The following is an 18,612-nucleotide window of genomic DNA, read 5'->3' on the forward strand; positions in this document are numbered from 1 at the left end:
GTGCCAGTGATCGCCAAATCTGCAGGGTGGTCCTGGAAATTTCAGGAAAGGTGGGTTTGGTCTCCTGTTTCTCGGAGGAAAGGAAAGGCAGAACATTACAGGATATTTAAAGATACAACCAACTCCTGTGATCATGTTGATGCTCCCTAACGGCAGGTTCTCTGAGGAGCTGTCTCTCCCTGGGGTAGAGTTCCTGTTGCCTCTCCCTGGGGTACAGTTCCCACTGTCTCTCCCTGGGGTACAGTTCTCACTGTCTCTCCCTGGGGTACAGTTTCTGCCGTCTCCCCCTAGGATACAGTTCCTGTTGTCTCTCCCTGGGGTACAGTTCTCACTGTCTCTGCCTGGGATACAGTTCCTGTTGTCTCTCCCTGGGTTACAGTTCTGTTGTCTCCCCCCGTGATACAGTTCCTGTTGTCTCCCCCTGGGATATTGTTCTGTTGTCTCTCCCTGGGGTACAGTTCCTGTTGTCTGTCCCTAGGGTACAGTTCTCACCATCTCTCCCTAGGGTACAGTTCCTGTTGCCTCTCCCTGGGGTACAGTTCTCACCGTCTCTCCCTGGGGTACAGTTCCTGTTGCCTCTCCCTGGGTTACTGTTCTGTTGTCTCTCCCCGGGGTCCAGTTCCCACTGTCTCTCCCTGGGGTACAGTTCCTGTTGTCTCTCTCTGGGATATAGTTCTGTTGTCTCTTTCTGGGGTACAGATCCTGTTGTCTCTCCCTGGGGTACAGTTCCTGTTGTCTCTCTCTGGGGTACAGTTCATGAAGGTACATTATTCATTGGCTTGAAAACAGATGTCTGCATTGGATGATGATCTAACTCTGCATTTGTCATATTCTGACCATAGATAAAGGACTGAAACAGGTTAACCGAGAGATCTTCCTCAACTTGTGCACTTCTTGTCCCTCGTCCTATAGATGCTGTGAATGCACAGTACATCTCAGTTTGTGACATTTTCTGAAGCATCAAGTTTCTCCAGGTTAAAGTTCGGTGGCCCTCTCACCGCTTCTCTTCTCCTCTCTCACCCTCATGACCTGCCTATCACCTCCCTCTTGTTCTCCACCTCCTTCCCTTTATTCCATGCTCCACTTTCCTCCCGCACCAGATTCCTCTTCTCCAGCCCTTTACCTGTTCCACCTGTCACACCTGAGCTCCTCGCATCATGCACTTTCACCCTTCCCATCCCACCCACCTGCCTTTCATCTCACCTGGACTCACCTATCACCCGCCAGCTTAGACCATAAAACTATAAGACCATAAGACATAGGAGCAGAATTGGGCCCTTTGGCCCATCATGTTTGCTCTGACATTTAATTAAGGCTGTTTTTTCTTCCTTCTCCTGCTTTTTCCCTGTAACCTTTGACACCATTACTAATCAAGAACCTATCAACCGCCACTTTAAATATACCTAACGACTTGATCTCCACAGCTGTCAGAGGCAATGAATTCCACAGATCCACCACCCTGTGGCTGAAGAAATGTCTTCTCATCTCATCTGAGATCTCATCACATCTGCTCTATCCGCACCTTTCAACAAGCGCCGGGGGCAGCCTGCGAACGTCGCTCATTCTGCATCCTCGTAGTGTTCAGCAGAAGAACACAAGGCACATCAACAACAACACAACGACAGGAGCAAAGGAAGTCAACAAAGGCAAAACAAGTTCCGTTCTTCCCTCCCCCCCACTTCCAAATCCAACATAGGCTGCCGTCGGGTCCAGCCTCCAACGGACATGTAGGACATCTGACTTCTCCAGCGCACTTGCAGATCAAGGATCTCGGCTTGTGGACTCACTGACTTTGGTCTTCGATCTAGCCAGACTCTGCTTGCCGTGCATTTATCACGGTCATTGATTCTACTACAAGCCACAGCATTTAGAGGAATTTTGAGTCACGTTTAGAAGGACAGGTACAATTTACTTATAATGGGCCACAGTTTGCATTCGGGGTGTTTCCAGTGTCTGTGAAGACTTGCTACCACCACCACTGTGCTCACTGTGAGAGCATACGCTGGAGTTAAGTTCTGTAAGCAAAATGTTACCATCAGTCACAAATCTCTAGAACTGAACATGGATTGTAGATTAAATTTTAAATGCAGCCCTGGACAATAGTTTCCTGGAGCTGCAGACAGCAGTTAATTGAAAAACCAGACAATGTTGATTAGTGTTTCACTCACAACAAGCTGGAGGAACTCAGCAGGTCGGGCAGCATCCGTGGAAACGATCAGTTTCAGGCTGGAACCCTTCGTCAGGATGAAGCGTTGATTAGTGTTTGTTTTGGGTGTCTGGAGAGTGGGTGTGAAGAAGGTGATGTGAAAGTTGTATGTAATTCAAAGGAAGCATTGTAGATACATTGTAAATCGAGAATTGTCCTTTGATCTTTAGTATATAAAATGTCATGTAACGTTGGGTCAAACTGTCCGCTGCGTCTGAAAGGGTCTCAATATGATGCCTGCCCTTGTTTTTGTTGAATAAACCACTTGTGTATCTGTAAGCTTCAGACTGTCTCCAGTGAATTTGTTCACATTACAACAGCCACAATCAAATCGTAAACCCAAGAATGGCGTGAAAATTGTTCAGGGATTTTCCACACGATACAAAGAATTCCCGAAGTTAGTTAAGTTGTCATTACATACCAAGAGACTGCAGATTCTGGAATCTGGAGCAACAAAGTATCTGATAAGATGATTTTTATTTCTCATAGATACACCAAGTCCTCCTGAAGGACCACAACCTTGTCGTTGGGTTTGGAGACTTGCCTGCCTCAGTGACCCAGAGAGCGATATTGTCTTGAGTCAGGGTTTTAAGCTTTGGCTCTTGGTAGGGTCACCCACTCCAAACAGGTCAAAGGGTAGAAGTTAGACTAAGAGTGGTTCACCGGTCCTCCAGGTTCGGGTGTTCTGCTCAGGGCTAACAACCCTGACTGGTAAAACAAAATTGTTATGGAAACAGCGACGAGGAATCCTTCTACACCTGGGCGCAACGGAATTCCTAAGTCTCCATCCGGGACTTGTATGACTGGCAGTGGTGAAAACCGAGAGGAATCTACTGACATGACGAAGAAAGTCCTGAACACCGCCACAGATGGAGGGCCTTCATCGCTGCCCTAAATGCTCGCGGCGAAACGGGCTGTAAGTAAATACATGAAATGATTGAAACATACAGTGAAATTAACTGTTTGCATCCACGGCCAACATGGTCTGGGGATGTGCTGGAGGCAGCTCGTACGTTTTGCCATGTTACCCGCGACAGCGCGGCATGCCCACAACTTACTTCCCGCCCCATCTTTGGAATGTACGTGGGAGTGAACTGAAGCATCCAGAAGAAAATCACGTGATCGTAGAGAGGACGCACGAACTTCTCACCCGCGGTGGCCGTTGAACCCCAGTCACGGACACCGTAAAGCATAATGCGACCCGCCACCTGAGCTCCACTTGAAGAACTCAACAGGTCGAGCGGCATCTGTGGAGGAGAAAGACTTGCCGACGTTTCTGGTCCCGACGCAGCAATCCGTCGGGGGGGGGGTGGTTCTGTGTGCTTTCACTGCCGCTGTTGAGGGCGTAATGTAATGGCTACGTTACTGGTCAGGCAACCAAGGTTATGGACCACTGCTGTATAGACATCAGTTCAAATCCCAGGAAAGTCACATTCAAATAAGGAAATAAAAGAAGCCTGTTAGAGTCACTGATATCCTTCAGGGAAAGGCAGTGAATCTGTGGAATTCTGCTGTGGAGCCTGAGTCACTGGGTATATTGAAGGCGGAGGTTGATAGGTTCTTGCTTAGTCAGGGTGTCAAAGGTTATGGGGAGAAGGCAGGAGAATGGGGTTGAGAGGGATAGTAAATCAGCCGTGACAAAATAGCGGAGAAGGCTTGATGGGCTGAATGGCCTAATTCTGCTCCTATATCTTTCTTTTCAAATTTTTTTGTTATATTATACAAAAGAAATAACACAACTACATTGAAGTAACAACACTTACAATGTCTCAAAAAAGACATTATCTTAAAGATTGAAAAACAAATCTGCGGTAACAAAAACAACCTACTAAGCAGAAAAAGTGAAGGAAAAAAAAAGAACCCATTAGGTGTACAACCCTGGAGTCATGCGTCATACAAAAAGCTTCTAAAAATAAACATCAAACCGCCAGCAAGAAAAGAAAATATACCAGAAAATTCACAATTAGATCGTGGAAAAAATCTATCAATTAGCTCAAATGATAATAATGAGCAAATGAGCCCCATCTTTTCTCAAAATCAAAAAAAGGTTCCAAGGTTCGACTTCTGATTTTCTCCAAACTAAGACATAGCATCACTTGAGAGAACCATTGTGACAAAGTGGGAGCTGATGTATCCTTCCACTTCAACAAAATGGCCCTATATCTGATGCATATAAGCTGTTGCTTCTCATTCTGTACCCTGTCTACGCTCTTCATGATCAAAGCCACGAAGGACTGCTACAGACGGCTGTGGAGGCCAAGTGATTGGGTATATTTAAGGCAGGGGTTAATAGGTTCTTGATTAGTAAAGGTGTCTAAGGTTGTGGGGAGGCTAATGAGGTTAAAAGGGATAATAAATCAACTGTGATGGAATGGTGCAGCAGACTCGATGGGCCAAATGGTCTAATTCCTCTTCTATGGTCTTATGATCGTATGGTGTTCAGGGAAGGAAATCAACATGTGAATCCAAGCCTACCACAGTCGCTGACTCCTGGCTGTCTCGTCAATTCCGGGCCAGTTGACGATGTACAACAAATGCTGGCGTTGCCAATAGCAATCCACGTCCCGTAACTAAGCAACCAATAAAACGTAAACACAAGAGATCCTGCAGACGCTGGAAATCCAGAGCAACACGCACACACACACACACACACACAATGCTGGAGGAACTCAGCAGGTCAGGCAGCACCTATGGAAAGAAATGAAGAGTCAACGATTCGGGCCGAGACCCTTCATCAGGACTGGAAGGGAAAGGGGAAGATGTCCGAATGCGAAGGTGGGGGAAGGGGAAGGAGGACAAGCTAGAAGGTGATAGGTGAGGTCAGGTGGGTGATGGAGTCAGAAGCTGGGCGGTGATAGGTGGGAAAGGCAAAGGGCTGAAGAGGAAGGAATCTGATAGGAGGGGAGAGTGGACCATGGGAGAAAGGGAAGGTGGAGGAGAACCAGGGGGAGGTGATAGCCAGGTGAGGAGATGAGGTAAGAGGCCAGAGTGGGGAAAAGAAGAAGAGGGAGATGAAGAAGAAGAAGAAGGGAGGTGGTGGGGGGCGGGGAAATTACCAGAAGTTGGAGAAATTGATACATTCCCAACAGGTTGGAGGCTACCTGGACGGAATATAAGGTGTTGCTCCTCCAACTTGAGGGTGGCCTCGTCATGGCACAGGAGGAGGCCATGGACTGGCATGTTGGGACGGGAATGGAGAAAGGAATTGAAATGGTTGGCCACTAGGCAACTCCGTTTCTTGTGGATGGAGCTGAAGCGGTCCCCCAGACTATGTCGGGTCTCACCAGTGTAGAGGAGGCTGCATCAGGAACATTGGATCCAGCAGATGACCCTAACAGGTGAAGTGTTGCCTCACCTGCATGGACTGTTTGGGGCCCTGAATGTCGGTGAAGGAGTAGATGAAGGGGCAGGTGTAGCACTTTGGCCTCTTGCAGGGATAAGTGCCTGTCTTTCCGATGTAGCCAGCCATTTCTGCTCTTTTAGAAGAATAAATATTATTATCACTGTTTCTGAAACTGTCAATATAATTCATTTTCTCCCTTTTTTTAAACTCGACCCACTCTCTCTCTCTACCCCTTCTGAAGAGACACGTGCTGCAATTTTTGAAAACTTGAATGCCTCTCTACCTCCTCCGAAGAAAAAAACGTGCTGTATTTCAACAGGTAGGTAGTCATTTTGGATTCGTCTTAACTCATCACCACTGCTGTGTTTTTTAATTCCAAAAATTAATCAAAAGAACAACATGGGAGTCAGGGAATGACGTATGTACATTGTTTTAGTCTAGTAAGGCGCTCACATATCCGCAGTGGCATAATGACGTATACCATTCATGTACTTTTACATATAACCCGTACTGAATTACTGTATGTGAAGAACAAAGAATGCTTGATCAAACAATAGATTTACAGTATTATTGAAATGTTACTGAAATATTAAATGTACAAGTAAGGCCTTTGATTTGAATATGAAGGAATAGTAAGTTCTCAGATGACAGAAAGATTGGTGATCAGCAGTATAGTCAGGCTACAGAATGAGGAGCAACATCTCATATTCATTAGACATAGGAGCAGAATTAGGCCATTCAGCCCATCGAGACTCTTCCATCATTTCAGCATGGCTGACTTATAATCCCTCTCAACCCCATTTTCCTGCCTTCTGATAGTAACTTTTGACACCCTTACTAATTAAGAACCTATCCATCTCCGCTTTAAATATACCCGGGAGTATCTGTTTCCCAGGGTAGTAATGTCTAATACCAGAAGGCTTGCATTGAAGTTGAGAGGGGCGTAGGCTAAGTTTTTCACTCAGAGAGTGGTGGATGCCTTGTATGGTAGTAGAGGCAAATACATTACAGGCTTTTAACAGACGTTTGGATAGGCACATAGATGTGAGGAAGATGGAGGGATATGGACACGGTAGAAGGGCGTTGTTGCGTGAATGAAATCACTGGAGAAAAGTACTGGTGGTGTTACCTGCTCAAGGAGATCTGTTTTTTTTTGTGAGAATGATGTAATGGTCTTTTGGCGGTCACCTGATGTAATTTTCCCGCCGATGTGAGGTCACGTGATGACATGTGCACCACGGGTATATAAGGGTAGACCCCAGATGACGCAGTTAGTTGTTAGTCTGTGGATTTCCAGGTAGAACGTGCTGTGTCTCCATTTCTGTTGCGTGTTTGTTTTCGTGCGGTTTCATTTTTGAAACGGTTGTGTGTTCTGTTGCAAGATACAATGTTATTGGACTGGAAATTTTTGCTAGATGTGCTGATTGACTCAATTTCAGCAGTAGAGGGGAGAGTGAAGACTTCGTCGAAGTACAGGACCGAAGGATTGAGAGGAGTTGACATCATTTGGCAGTTTGACAAAGGATCGACCTTATTGAGTCTTCGTTGGAGGAGTAGCAACCTGCATCGAGATAACTCTTGCCAGAAGAGCAAAGAGTTCATGCAAAGGTTTGCTCTCTCTCTAAAAGAATTTAAGGTCAGTTGTTTTGAACTGTTTATTTACTGCATCATGAATCCTGTGGACAGAACCAGCAGGAAAGTCGCGTCTATGAAGAAATCCTTCTCCAGAGAAGTCTCTCCCAATCGAACGTATAAATCTGTTGGACTTTTGAATTTACCATTTTAAGACCTATATCTGACTTTATTGCTTTAAGAAATGTTTTCGCATTTAGTGCTTTAAGAACCAGTGCCTAGTGACCAGTTGTTGAACGGCTGCTTAGCAGTTAACTTGGTTAAAGTTTTCGTTTGTTTTTTTCCTTATCGTTTATCCGTGTTTAATAAATGTTTGTTTTTTTTATATAACCTGTCTCGATTGATATTCATTGTTGCCAGTTACGTAACAGTAGATACAAATTAGCTTCTTTATTTGACACGAAAAAGATACAGCAGGCATCATATGGGGATGCCGTCAGTCAAAAGATCTGGCTGGCTTGATATTTTATGTGCTAAGCATCAAAGGACAATTCTATATTTATAATGTAGCTACAATGCTTTCTTTGAAACTACACACGAACTTTTGCACCTGATTCACACCCACCCCATAGACACCCAAATGAATATTAATCAACGTTGTCTGGTCTAGAATCCACGGCTTTTAGGAACCCATTGTTTAGAAATGCACTCCAAATTAAATCTACAGACCTGCAGACTGGTGGCCAGACTCATTTGCTGAGTGTTAGTGTGCCAAACCCAAAAAAAGTTGCTCTAACCAGGGATCAATGTTTGGGTGTTTTTGATTTGCATTTTAGCTGGTTCAGCATAACTTTGTGGGCCAGACGGCCTGTTCCTTTGCTGTACTCCTCCACGTTCCATGTTAAAGGGAGGAGAAGATGGCGGCGCAACGCAGCTCGCAGCGGCCACTCCGGTGGTGATGTCTGTTATTTGTCAAGTAGGGTGCCGTGCACAATCCTGATTTGATGGAGACGGACGTGACAGCACGGAGGAACATCTGGTGAAACTTCTGAAATGCCTGCCTCGCTGCTGCGTGATCCAGAATCTCCAGAGGGGAAGGCCCCGAGTCCTCGGCTCTGCTTGTTGTTCAGCGGCCTGGGCGGGGTCGAAGCGCTCGGCAGAGATGGTGCTCGGTGTCGGAGGGGCTGGTTGGAGGCTCGAAGTTTTCAGACGGACTCAGAGTCCGCTGCGGTCGGGTGCTTCCAATGGTGCTGCATCGGCAAGTTGGCGGCACTTGGAGGTTCATGGCGGGTAGAGTTCCTCCCTTCTACCGTCTGCGGGAGATGATGAGTCTATCGGGACTTTGAGACTTTTTTTTACCGTGCCCATGGTCTGCTCTTTATCAAATTATGGTATTGCTTTGCACTGTTGTAACTATATGCTATAATTATGTGGTTTTGTCAGTTTTAGTCTTGGTTTGTCCTGTGTTTTCTTGTGATATCATTCTGGAGGAACATTGTATCATTTTTTTAATGCATGCATTTCTAAATGACAATAAACGAGGACTGAGTGTCCTCATAATCTAATCTAATCTAATCTAAAACGCTCCAAACGTATCTGCCTCATTGTGAGTTTTTGAGGCATGCTGATGATATGAGGTAGGTGGAAGGGTGGGTTGTGATGAGGACATTGTGATTCTGAGACGTGAGACAGGCAGATTGAGAGATCGAATGAAAAACTGGCAGCTGGAGATTAAAGTGGGGAAGTGTGAGGTCATGCACTTCAGTAAGGAAAATGAAAGGGAGATTAGTATCTGAATGGAGTGAATTCAAAACGATCTAAGTGTTCTTGTGTATGATCCGTAATAAATTAGCCGGCAGGTCCAACAAGAGCTTTAAGACGACAATTAGCATTTTGTACTTTATCACAAAGAGGTTGGAATTTTAAAATAGGAGGGTTTTGTTACAGCCGTGCGGAGTGTTGGCGAGGCCACACGTGGAATACTCAGCTCGGGATTGATCCAAATCCTTACCTCAAAAAATGACACAGAGGGTCACACGCAGAAAATGCTGGAGGAGCTGAGCTGGTCGAGGAGCATCTATAGAAAGGTATCAGCAGCTGACGTTTCAGCCCGAGACTCTTCATCGGACTGACCTACTGAGTTATTCCCCTGTCTTGTGTGTGTCACTCCTGCACCCACTCACCTGGACTCACTTATCACCAGTCAGTTTGTATTCCTCCTCCTCCCCTACCTTATTATTCTGGCGTCTGCCCCCTCCTTCTCCAGCCCCGAAGAAGGATCTCGTCCTGAAACGTCGCTCTGTGCCTTTCCACGGATGATGCCTGGCCTGCAAGATTTCCTCCAGCATCTTGTGTGTGTGTGTGTTGCCCTGGAGTTTCAACACCTCGTGTCTAGACCTAGTAGTACCGGGGTGCATGGGGTGTCCAGGGGAGGGTGGCTCCTCTGATGAGGGGGTTTGTCGTGTCCATTCCGGGCAGCTCACTCACCTCTGGTCCCCACCGGACACCTGTGGCTCCAAGTAATTGTTCGCTTCTTCCAGGCCACGAGACTACTGAACTCCCTGCCACCATCCAGATCTCTTGTTAATTTATTACCTTATGAGTTGTGTGTGAGTTATACGTACTGTCCTGTGCACCTTGGTCCGGTAGAGCATTGTTTCATTTGGTGGTATACGTGTACAGTTGAACTTGAGCTCGAACTTGATGATGCCGAGCGGCCTGCTCCTATTTTCTTCTGCTCTGCTAGCTCTTGGTTAGTCTGCACTTTGGAAGGGCTGAATTGATTCTGGGCCTTTCTGACTGTTGGTGATTCCAGGCATCTGAAACCCAAGTCTGACTCTCTTGTGAATTCTAGTCTTGCTGAAGGCTAAAAGCACAGGGAGTCAGTGGGAAATGAAAGGGTTCAGCTGAATAAACGTAGAATATAGAAATTTACAGCACATTACAGGCCCTTCGGCCCACAATGTTGTGCTGACCATGTAACCTACTCTAGAAGCTGCCTAGAATTTCCCTACCGCATAGCCCTCTGTTTTTCCAAGCTCCATGAACCTATCTAAGAGTCTCTTAAAAGACCCTGTTGTATCAGTAATATATTCTGAATACAGAATATCCTGTACATAAGTCCTGCCTGCAAATCTTTCTCTCAAAGCTTACACTTCAGATGTCCCTTAGAGTGATCCTTGTTTCCTCAAGACAAAGGGAAGGGCGTTGTTAACGTAGATTCAACTAGTCACACTGTTGCAGTGCTGGGGAATTCCAGGGTTTAAGAGAAGTTTGGATAAGCACATGGATGAGATGAGTATGGAGGGCTAAGGTCTTGGTTCCGGTCAATGGGACCAGGCAGAGTTACGCTTTAGCACAGACTAGATGGGCTGAAGGGCCTGTTTCTGTTCTGTAGTGCTCTGTGACTCTATGACTATGATTCTAGATCCAGCCACAGTGAAGGAACACTGACATATTTCCATAGAACACGAGTGTGCCCTATGTAAGGAACCCACTGATGATGTGACAGTTCTGTGCACAGAAATTTGAACTTGATGGGCTTTGGAGGGACTGACATGTACCCTTAATGTCATGGAATGAACATATCCATGTAGCGTGGGCCATTTGGAACAGAGAGACCTATAGACCATAAGACCATAAGATTTAGGCGCAGAAGTAGGCCATTTGGCCCATCTAGTCTGTCCGCCATTTCATCATGGCTGATCCATTTTTTCTCTGTAAGACCATAAGATATAGGAGAAGAATGGTAGAGTCATAGAACACTACAGCACATAAACAGGCCCTTTGGCCCATCTAGCCCGTGCCAACCTATTTAAACTGCCTATTCCCATTGACCTGCACGTGGACCAGAGACATCCCCACCCCTCCCATCCACGCACTTATCCAAACTTCTCTTAAATGCTGTGATCAAACCTGCTTTCAATACTTCCTCTGGCAGCTCGTTCCACACTCTGAGTGAAGAAGCTCCCCCTCATGCTCCCCTTAAACATTTCACCTTTCACCCTTAACCCATGAGCTCTGGCTCCAGTCTTACCCAACCTCAATGGAAAAAGCCTGCTTGCATTTACCCTCATAAGTTTGTATACCTCCATCAAATCTCCACTCATTCTCCTTTGCTCCAGTGAATAAAGTCCTAACCTATTCAACCTTTCCCTATACCTCAGGTCCTTAAGCCCCAGCAACATCCTTGTCAATTTTCTCTGTACTCTTTCAATCTTATTGATACCTTTCCTGTGGATAGGTGACTGAAACTGCTCAAAAATACTCCAAGTTAGGCCTCACCTACATCTTATACAACTTCAATGTAACACCTCATCTCCTGTACTTAATGCTTTAATTTATGATGGTCAATGTGTCAAAAGCTTTCTTTATGACCCTATGTGACGCCACTCTCAAGGAATTAGATTAGATTAGATTATGAGGACACGGAGTCCTCTTTTATTGTCATTTAGTAATGCATGCATTAAGAAATGATACAATGTTCCTCCAGAATGATATCACAGAAACACAAGACAAACCAAGACTAGAAAAACTGACAAAAACCACATAATTATAACATATAGTTACAACAGTGCAAAGCAATACCGTAATTTGATAAAGGACACACCATGGGCACGGTAAAAAAAAAGTCTCAAAGTCTCTCGAAAGTCCCAACATCTCACGCAGACGGTAGAAGGAAGAAAAACTCTCCCTGCCATGAGCTTCCAGCGCCGCAAACTTGCCGATGCAGCACCCTCGAAGCACCCGACCACAGCCGACTCTTGAGTCCGCCCGAAAACTTCGAGCCTCCGACCAGCCCTCCGACACCAAGCACCGAGCACCATCTCTGCCGAGCGCTTCAACCCCGGCCCCAGCAACAGGCAATAGGCAAAGTCGAGGATTTGGGGCCTTCCCCCCCCGGAGATTCTCGATCGCACAGTCGCAGCGGCAGCGAAGCAGGCATTTCAGAAATTTCTCCTGGTGTTCCTCCGTGCTTCTCGCATCTGTCTCCATCAAGTCAGGATTGTGCACGGTACCTACTTACAAATACGATATCATTTCGGAGTGGCCACGCGCACTGCGTCGCGCCGTCATCTTCTCCTCCCCTTTGATTATGGATCTGTAGTGCAGCAAATCCATCCCATCTTTGCGGGTTGGGGGGAGTGACATCGCTGCCCTTTGGCAATGGGATGGAGGTCATGGGTTTGGGAGGTGCTATTGAAGGAGTCTTGGTGATCGCATCTTCTCCATGGCCTGCACAGTTCAGGGTGCGAAGGCTCAAGGCCATTGATCAGAGGACCTGCTCTGCTCTGCTCTGCATGCTGCTAAGCTTCTATCGTGTTGTTGTAGCTGAGCACGACAGAGTTGGAAGCGGAGTGTATTCTGTTACACTCTGGAAATAAGCCTCAAACAGCTTGAGGAGTCAGGTTCTGCAGGAATCGCAGCCCTTAAACCGGTGCTTGCAAATTGGTAAATTATTGTCACCACTGAGACAGGGGACAGGGGTGGAGTTAAGTCTTTACCAAAGGAGGTGTAAGGTGCTCCTTCCCTCTGCGAGCCTGCAAGTCACCTTGGACAGGGTGCAGCCCTCTGGTACAGGGTCAGGAGAAGCCATGGGAACAGCTGGTGGATGGTCGTACGAGCAGCCGGTGCATATCACAATTCCTGGTTATGCGACCGCTGAGGCCAGGCAGCGAGTCTCCAAAGAGTATTGATAATGGCTTGCACAGACACTACCCAGAAGAAGGCGATGGCAAACTACTCCTGCAGAAAAATTTGCCAAGAACAGTCATGATCATGAGAGCATGACCACCCACGTCATACGACACGGCACATAATAATGATGGTGTACTGATACACAGTGAAAAACTTTGTTTTGCATGCCATCCATACAGATCATTTCAGAGCATTGAGAAAGTACAAGGAAATCATTAAAAAATACAGAATAAAGTGTACAATTACAAAGAGAGTGCAGTACAGACAGACAATAAAGTGTAACATATAAGAACTATGACACACAGTAATGAGGTAGACTGTGAGGTCAAGACTCCATCTTATCACACTGGAAGACCATTCAACAGTAGTGTTATGTTTTTATTTATTTCGGCAAATAAAGAGGCCTTTCAGCCCATCACAATCTCACTGGCTCTCTATGGAGCAAGCCAATTCATTATATTCCTTTACCTTTTCTTTAGGGTGACACGGTAGTGGGGTGGTTAGCACAACGCTTTCCAGTAATTTTTTTTTGCTACTTAGCTACACAGAAGGGAAATTCACTGTTGCCAGGCAACACGTTACTAGGAAGTGGATGGAAACTGGAGTGAAACTAGTGAACTCCACATACACAGTGCCTGAGGTGGGGATCGAACCCATTCCATGGGGCCGGAAGACAGCAGCACTACCTGCTGACCCACTGTCCCATCTTTCTTCGCTTTTGCCGCACAAGTTCCTCTCCCTGGAAGCGATTTTCCCGTTTCAATGAGGCGGACTGAATGCAGCAAGGGTGAAGAGCTGTCAGGTAAGGGAGGAGTGAGGGTGATAATGGGGACCAAAATAAAAAACAAATTGCCAGATGGACTCCGTGGGTCAGGTGGCATCTGTGGAGGCAAAGGGGATAGTTTGGATTGGGACATTCCATCTGGGCTGAAAGAGTAGAGGGGAGATAGCCAGAATAAAGTGAAAAGCGGGGAAGAGCTCACAGGTGATAGGTGGATCTGGAAAGGGGGCGGGGTGGGGTGAGAGCTCACAGGTGACAGGTGGATCTGGAAAGGGGGCAGAGTGGGGTGAGAGCTCACAGGTGACAGGTGGATCTGGAAAGAAGGGCGGGGTGGGGTGAGAGCTCACAGGTGACAGGTGGATCTGGAAAGGGGGCGGGGTGGGGTGAGAGCTCACAGGTGACAGGTGGATCTGGAAAGGGGGCGGGGTGGGGTGAGAGCTCACAGGTGACAGGTGGATCTGGAAAGGGGGCAGGGTGGGGTAAGAGCTCACAGGTGATAGGTGGATCTGGAAAGGGGGCAGAGTGGGGTGAGAGCTCACAGGTGACAGGTGGATCTGGAAAGAGAGAGGGGTGGGGTAAGAGCTCACAGGTGACAGGTGGATCTGGAAAGGGGGCGGGGTGGGGTAAGAGCTCACAGGTGATAGGTGGATCTGGAAAGGGGGCGGGGTGGGGTAAGAGCTCACAGGTGATAGGTGGATCTGGAAAGGGGGCGGGGTGGGGTGAGATTTCACAGCTGACAGGTGGATCTGGAAAGGGGGCGGGGTGGGGTGAGAGCTCACAGGTGACAGGTGGATCTGGAAAGAGTCGGGGTGAGGTGAGAGCTCACAGGTGATAGGTGGATCTGGAAAGGGGGCGGGGTGGGGTGAGAGCTCACAGGTGACAGGTGGTTCTGGAAAGGGAGCGGGGTGGGGTAAGAGCTCACAGGTGATAGGTGGATCTGGAAAGGGGGCGGAGTGAGGTGAGAGCTCACAGGTGACAGGTGGATCTGGAAAGAGAGAGAGGTGGGGTGAGAGCTCACAGGTGACAGGTGGATCTGGAAAGGGGGCAGGGTGGGGTAAGAGCTCACAGGTGACAGGTGGATCTGGAAAGGGGGCGGGGTGGGGTGAGAGCTCACAGGTGACAGGTGGATCTGGAAAGGGGGCAGAGTGGGGTGAGAGCTCACAGGTGACAGGTGGATCTGGAAAGGGGGCGGGGTGGGGTAAGAGCTCACAGGTGACAGGTGGATCTGGAAAGGGGGCGGGGTGGGGTGAGAGCTCACAGGTGACAGGTGGATCTGGAAAGGGGGCGGGGTGGGGTGAGAGCTCACAGGTGACAGGTGGATCTGGAAAGGGGGCAGGGTGGGGTGAGAGCTCGCAGGTGACAGGTGGATCTGGAAAGGGGGCGGGGTGGGGTGAGAGCTCACAGGTGACAGGTGGATCTGGAAAGGGGGCGGGGTGGGGTGAGAGCTCACAGGTGACAGGTGGATCTGGAAAGGGGGCAGGGTGGGGTGAGAGCTCACAGGTGACAGGTGGATCTGGAAAGGGGGCGGGGTGGGGTGAGAGCTCACAGGTGACAGGTGGATCTGGAAAGGGAGCGGGGTGGGGTAAGAGCTCACAGGTGATAGGTGGATCTGGAAAGGGGGCGGGGTGAGGTGAGAGCTCACAGGTGACAGGTGGATCTGGGTAAAGAGTAGTGATTGGCAGATGGAGTAGTTACGGGAAGGGTAAGAAACTGAGTGAAAGTGGGGCTGGTGGTGGTGAGTTGGATGTGTGTAAGTGGAAATGGGTAGACTCAGAGCTAGGGCTGGGGCGGGAGAGAAAGGGACAGAAGTGGAGCAGGTTACCTGAAATGGGCAAAATCATTGTTCAGGCCGTCGGTGCCTGGCTTCCTTCCTGAATTGGCTTGATGTCACAAGACAACACAAATTCAACCTCAGTTGTCCACCATTGCCTCATCACCTCAATCCAGCCGGTGGGACAGGACGTCGACAGGAATCAAGCTGAGAAGGCAGGATATTGCCTGATCAGTCGGACCACACTCGGAATATGGAGAGCAATTTTGGGCTCCTTCTCTAAGAAAGTTTGTGCTGGAATTGGAGAGGGATCAGAGGAGGCACATGAGAATGATTCCAGGAATGAAAGGGTTAACCCATGAGGAGTGTTTGATGGCTCAGGGCCTGTACTCACTGGAATTTAAAAGCATGAGGGAGGATCTCATTGAAAGCTATTGAATAAAGGCCCAGGCAGAGTAGACGCAGGGAGGATGTTTCCTGTAGGAGGGAGTCTAGGACGAGGGGGCGCAGCCTCAGAATACAAGGACATCCATTTGGAATGAGATAAAAAGGAATTTCTTTAGCCAGAGGGTGGTGAATCTGTGGAATTCATTGCCACACACAGCTGTGGAGGCCAAGATATTGGATATATTTAAAGCAGAGTTTGATAGGTTGTTGATTAGTGAGGGTGTCAAAGGTTATGAGAAGAAAGCAGGGGAATGGGGTTGAGGGGGATAATAAATCAGCCATGATGGAATGGCAGAATGGTCTTGATGGGCCAAATGGCCCAATTGTGTTCCTATGTGTGATTCTGTGTGAATGACTAAGATGGAACATTGTTTCACCAATCTGCAGAACATCCCGAGAAATTTAGACACCACAAGACCTTAATAGGAGCAGCTTTAGACCATTTGGCCTATCAAGTCTGTTCTGCCATTTCATCATGTCTGATCCATTTCCCTCTCAGACCCAATCTCCTGCCTTCTCCCGGTATCCCTTCATACCCTGACTAATCAGGAATCTATCAGTCTTTATCACCAGATGTCTATAAGGGGAAGCCTTTGCTATATCCGGAGCCATGGCAAATGTTGGATGGTCCATCTCGGTTTATTCACAGAGGCTTCAATCAACAGAATGTTTTGACAGATCCCTTAAATGGGCTGTTACAACAACCGCGTTTCTCTGACTCACGAACGGCTCAGGAGGGGAAGCAGACATTCCATCCCAAGGAACATGGGGGTAAGGGAGATCGGAAGAGGTGGGGGAAGTTAGGTGGGGTCGGGCCATTTGAGTGGTGAACAAAATATGATAGAACATAAAACATTACAGCACAGGAACAGGCCATTCGGCCCACAATCTTGTGCTGAACCGGCTAAAGAGCAAATCAAAAACACCCAGACACTAATCCCTCCTACCTACACCTTGTCCATATCCCTCCATCTTCCTTATATCCATGTGCCTTTCCAAATGTCTCTTAAAAGCCTCTAGTGTATTTACCTCTACCAACACAACAGGCTTCCACCTCGCTCCGAGTAAAAAACTTCCCCCTCTCATCCCCTTTGAACCTACCCCCTCTCACCTTCAATGCAAGCCCTCTGGTGTTAGACATTTCAACTCTGGGAAACAGATCCCTGTCCACTCTATCTATGCCTCTCATAATCATATAAACCTCTATCCAATCTCACCTCAGCCTCCACCATTCTAGAGAAAGCAGTACAGGTTTACCCAGCCTCTTGTGATAACACATGCCCTCTAAACCAGGTGGCATTCTAGTGAACTTCTCCTGCCCCCTCTCCAACATCCTTCCTATAGTCGGGCAGCCGGAACTGTACACAATACTCCAGATGTTAGGTTCCTTTAGATTGTTACAGCCCAAGCTGGTAATGGGGATATGCTTCCACTACCTATGAAATGCTTCCAATAGTGTGTGACTCAAACAGCCAAGTCCAGCTCCCGGCCTTCACGTGTGGCTTAGCTACTAAGCCTGGTGGAACTGTTTCTACTGACAGGAGGAGGGGCAAAAGCGTTTTACTGGCACCTTAAAACCAGCCGCTTCGGGCAGACGGGGCTCGTCGGCTGTGATTGGCAGCTCGTCTAGGAGAGGGAAGCTCTGCCACCTTGTGGCTATGCCCACTCATGGGGACGGCTTCGGGTGGACACCCCAAGGGAAGAGTCTGCATCCGGAGTCCCCAAGGCAGTCCTGCATGGAGTTCAATGCTGACGGACAACTCCTGCGACACCGTTGGTGCCAAACTGTGTCAGTCTCTGCTGTTCCTTTGGGTTCATCAGGTGTGTGGAGAGAGGGAGCTTTCTACATGGGCAACAGCTTGCTCTCCGTATCGTACTGCCCAGGTCTGTGTATCTAGACAGCTAAGATGCAACAGCCATGGTCGACCTTGACCAACGGAGGCCTCGTCATCACCACTGCAGGTGTGGCCTTACCAGAGTTTTATTAAGTTGTAACATAACCTCCTGACTTTCGAACTTGATGCCTCAACTAATAAAAGCACACATTCCATAAGCCTTCATAACCACTTTATTGACCTGTGCAGGCGCTTTCAAGGAGCAATGAACTTGGGTCCCAAGATCTCTCTTCTCAGCAACAGTGTTTAAGGGTTTGGTATAGACTGGTTAGCCTAACGTCGGTGATGGGGAAACTGCTAGAGTCAGTTATCAAAGATGTGATAACAGCACATTTGGAAAGTGGTGAAATCATCGGACAAAGTCAGCATGGATTTGTGAAAGGAAAATCATGTCTGACGAATCTCATAGAATTTTTTGAGGATGTAACTAGTAGAGTGGATAGGGGAGAACCAGTGGATGTGGTATATTTGGATTTTCAAAAGGCTTTTGACAAGGTCCCACACAGGAGATTAGTGTGCAAACTTAAAGCACACGGTATTGGGGGTAAGGTATTGATGTGGATAGAGAATTGGTTGGCAGACAGGAAGCAAAGAGTGGGAATAAACGGGACCTTTTCAGAATGGCAGGCAGTGACTAGTGGGGTACCGCAAGGCTCAGTGCTGGGACCCCAGTTGTTTACAATATATATTAATGACTTGGATGAGGGAATTAAATGCAGCATCTCCAAGTTTGCGGATGACACGAAGCTGGGCGGCAGTGTTAGCTGTGAGGAGGATGCTAAGAGGATGCAGGGTGACTTGGATAGGTTAGGTGAGTGGGCAAATTCATGGCAGATGCAATTTAATGTGGATAAATGTGAGGTTATCCACTTTGGTGGCAAAAACAGGAAAACAGATTAT

At 47.7% G+C, this 18,612-nt stretch overlaps 1 protein-coding gene across 1 annotated transcript; it reads right to left on the minus strand.

Moving 5' to 3' along the window:
* Positions 1–4,677: 4,677 nt before the first annotated feature.
* LOC134353519 (uncharacterized) lies at positions 4,678–17,049 on the minus strand. Its single transcript, XM_063061518.1, has 7 exons — positions 17,035–17,049; positions 14,666–15,208; positions 14,474–14,584; positions 14,187–14,345; positions 13,947–14,105; positions 13,802–13,864; positions 4,678–4,776 (listed from the first exon to the last, which is right to left on the minus strand). The coding sequence occupies exons 1-7, from the start codon at positions 17,047–17,049 to the stop codon at positions 4,678–4,680; spliced, it is 1,149 nt and encodes a 382-aa protein (XP_062917588.1).
* Positions 17,050–18,612: the final 1,563 nt, after the last annotated feature.

The sequence above is a fragment of the Mobula hypostoma genome, chromosome 11, assembly GCF_963921235.1.
Source record: "Mobula hypostoma chromosome 11, sMobHyp1.1, whole genome shotgun sequence".
Classification (NCBI taxonomy): Eukaryota; Metazoa; Chordata; class Chondrichthyes; order Myliobatiformes; family Myliobatidae; genus Mobula; species Mobula hypostoma.

Bases quoted from the DNA above. Each gene is read 5' to 3' on its own strand.
- LOC134353519 (XM_063061518.1), bottom strand. The intron at 14,346-14,473 runs GTGAGCTCTCAC...CCCCCTTTCCAG, and splicing joins TCCAGAACCACCTGTCACCT to ATCCACCTGTCAGCTGTGAA. The intron at 13,865-13,946 runs GTGAGCTCTCAC...CCCCCTTTCCAG, and splicing joins TCCAGATCCACCTGTCACCT to ATCCACCTGTCACCTGTGAG.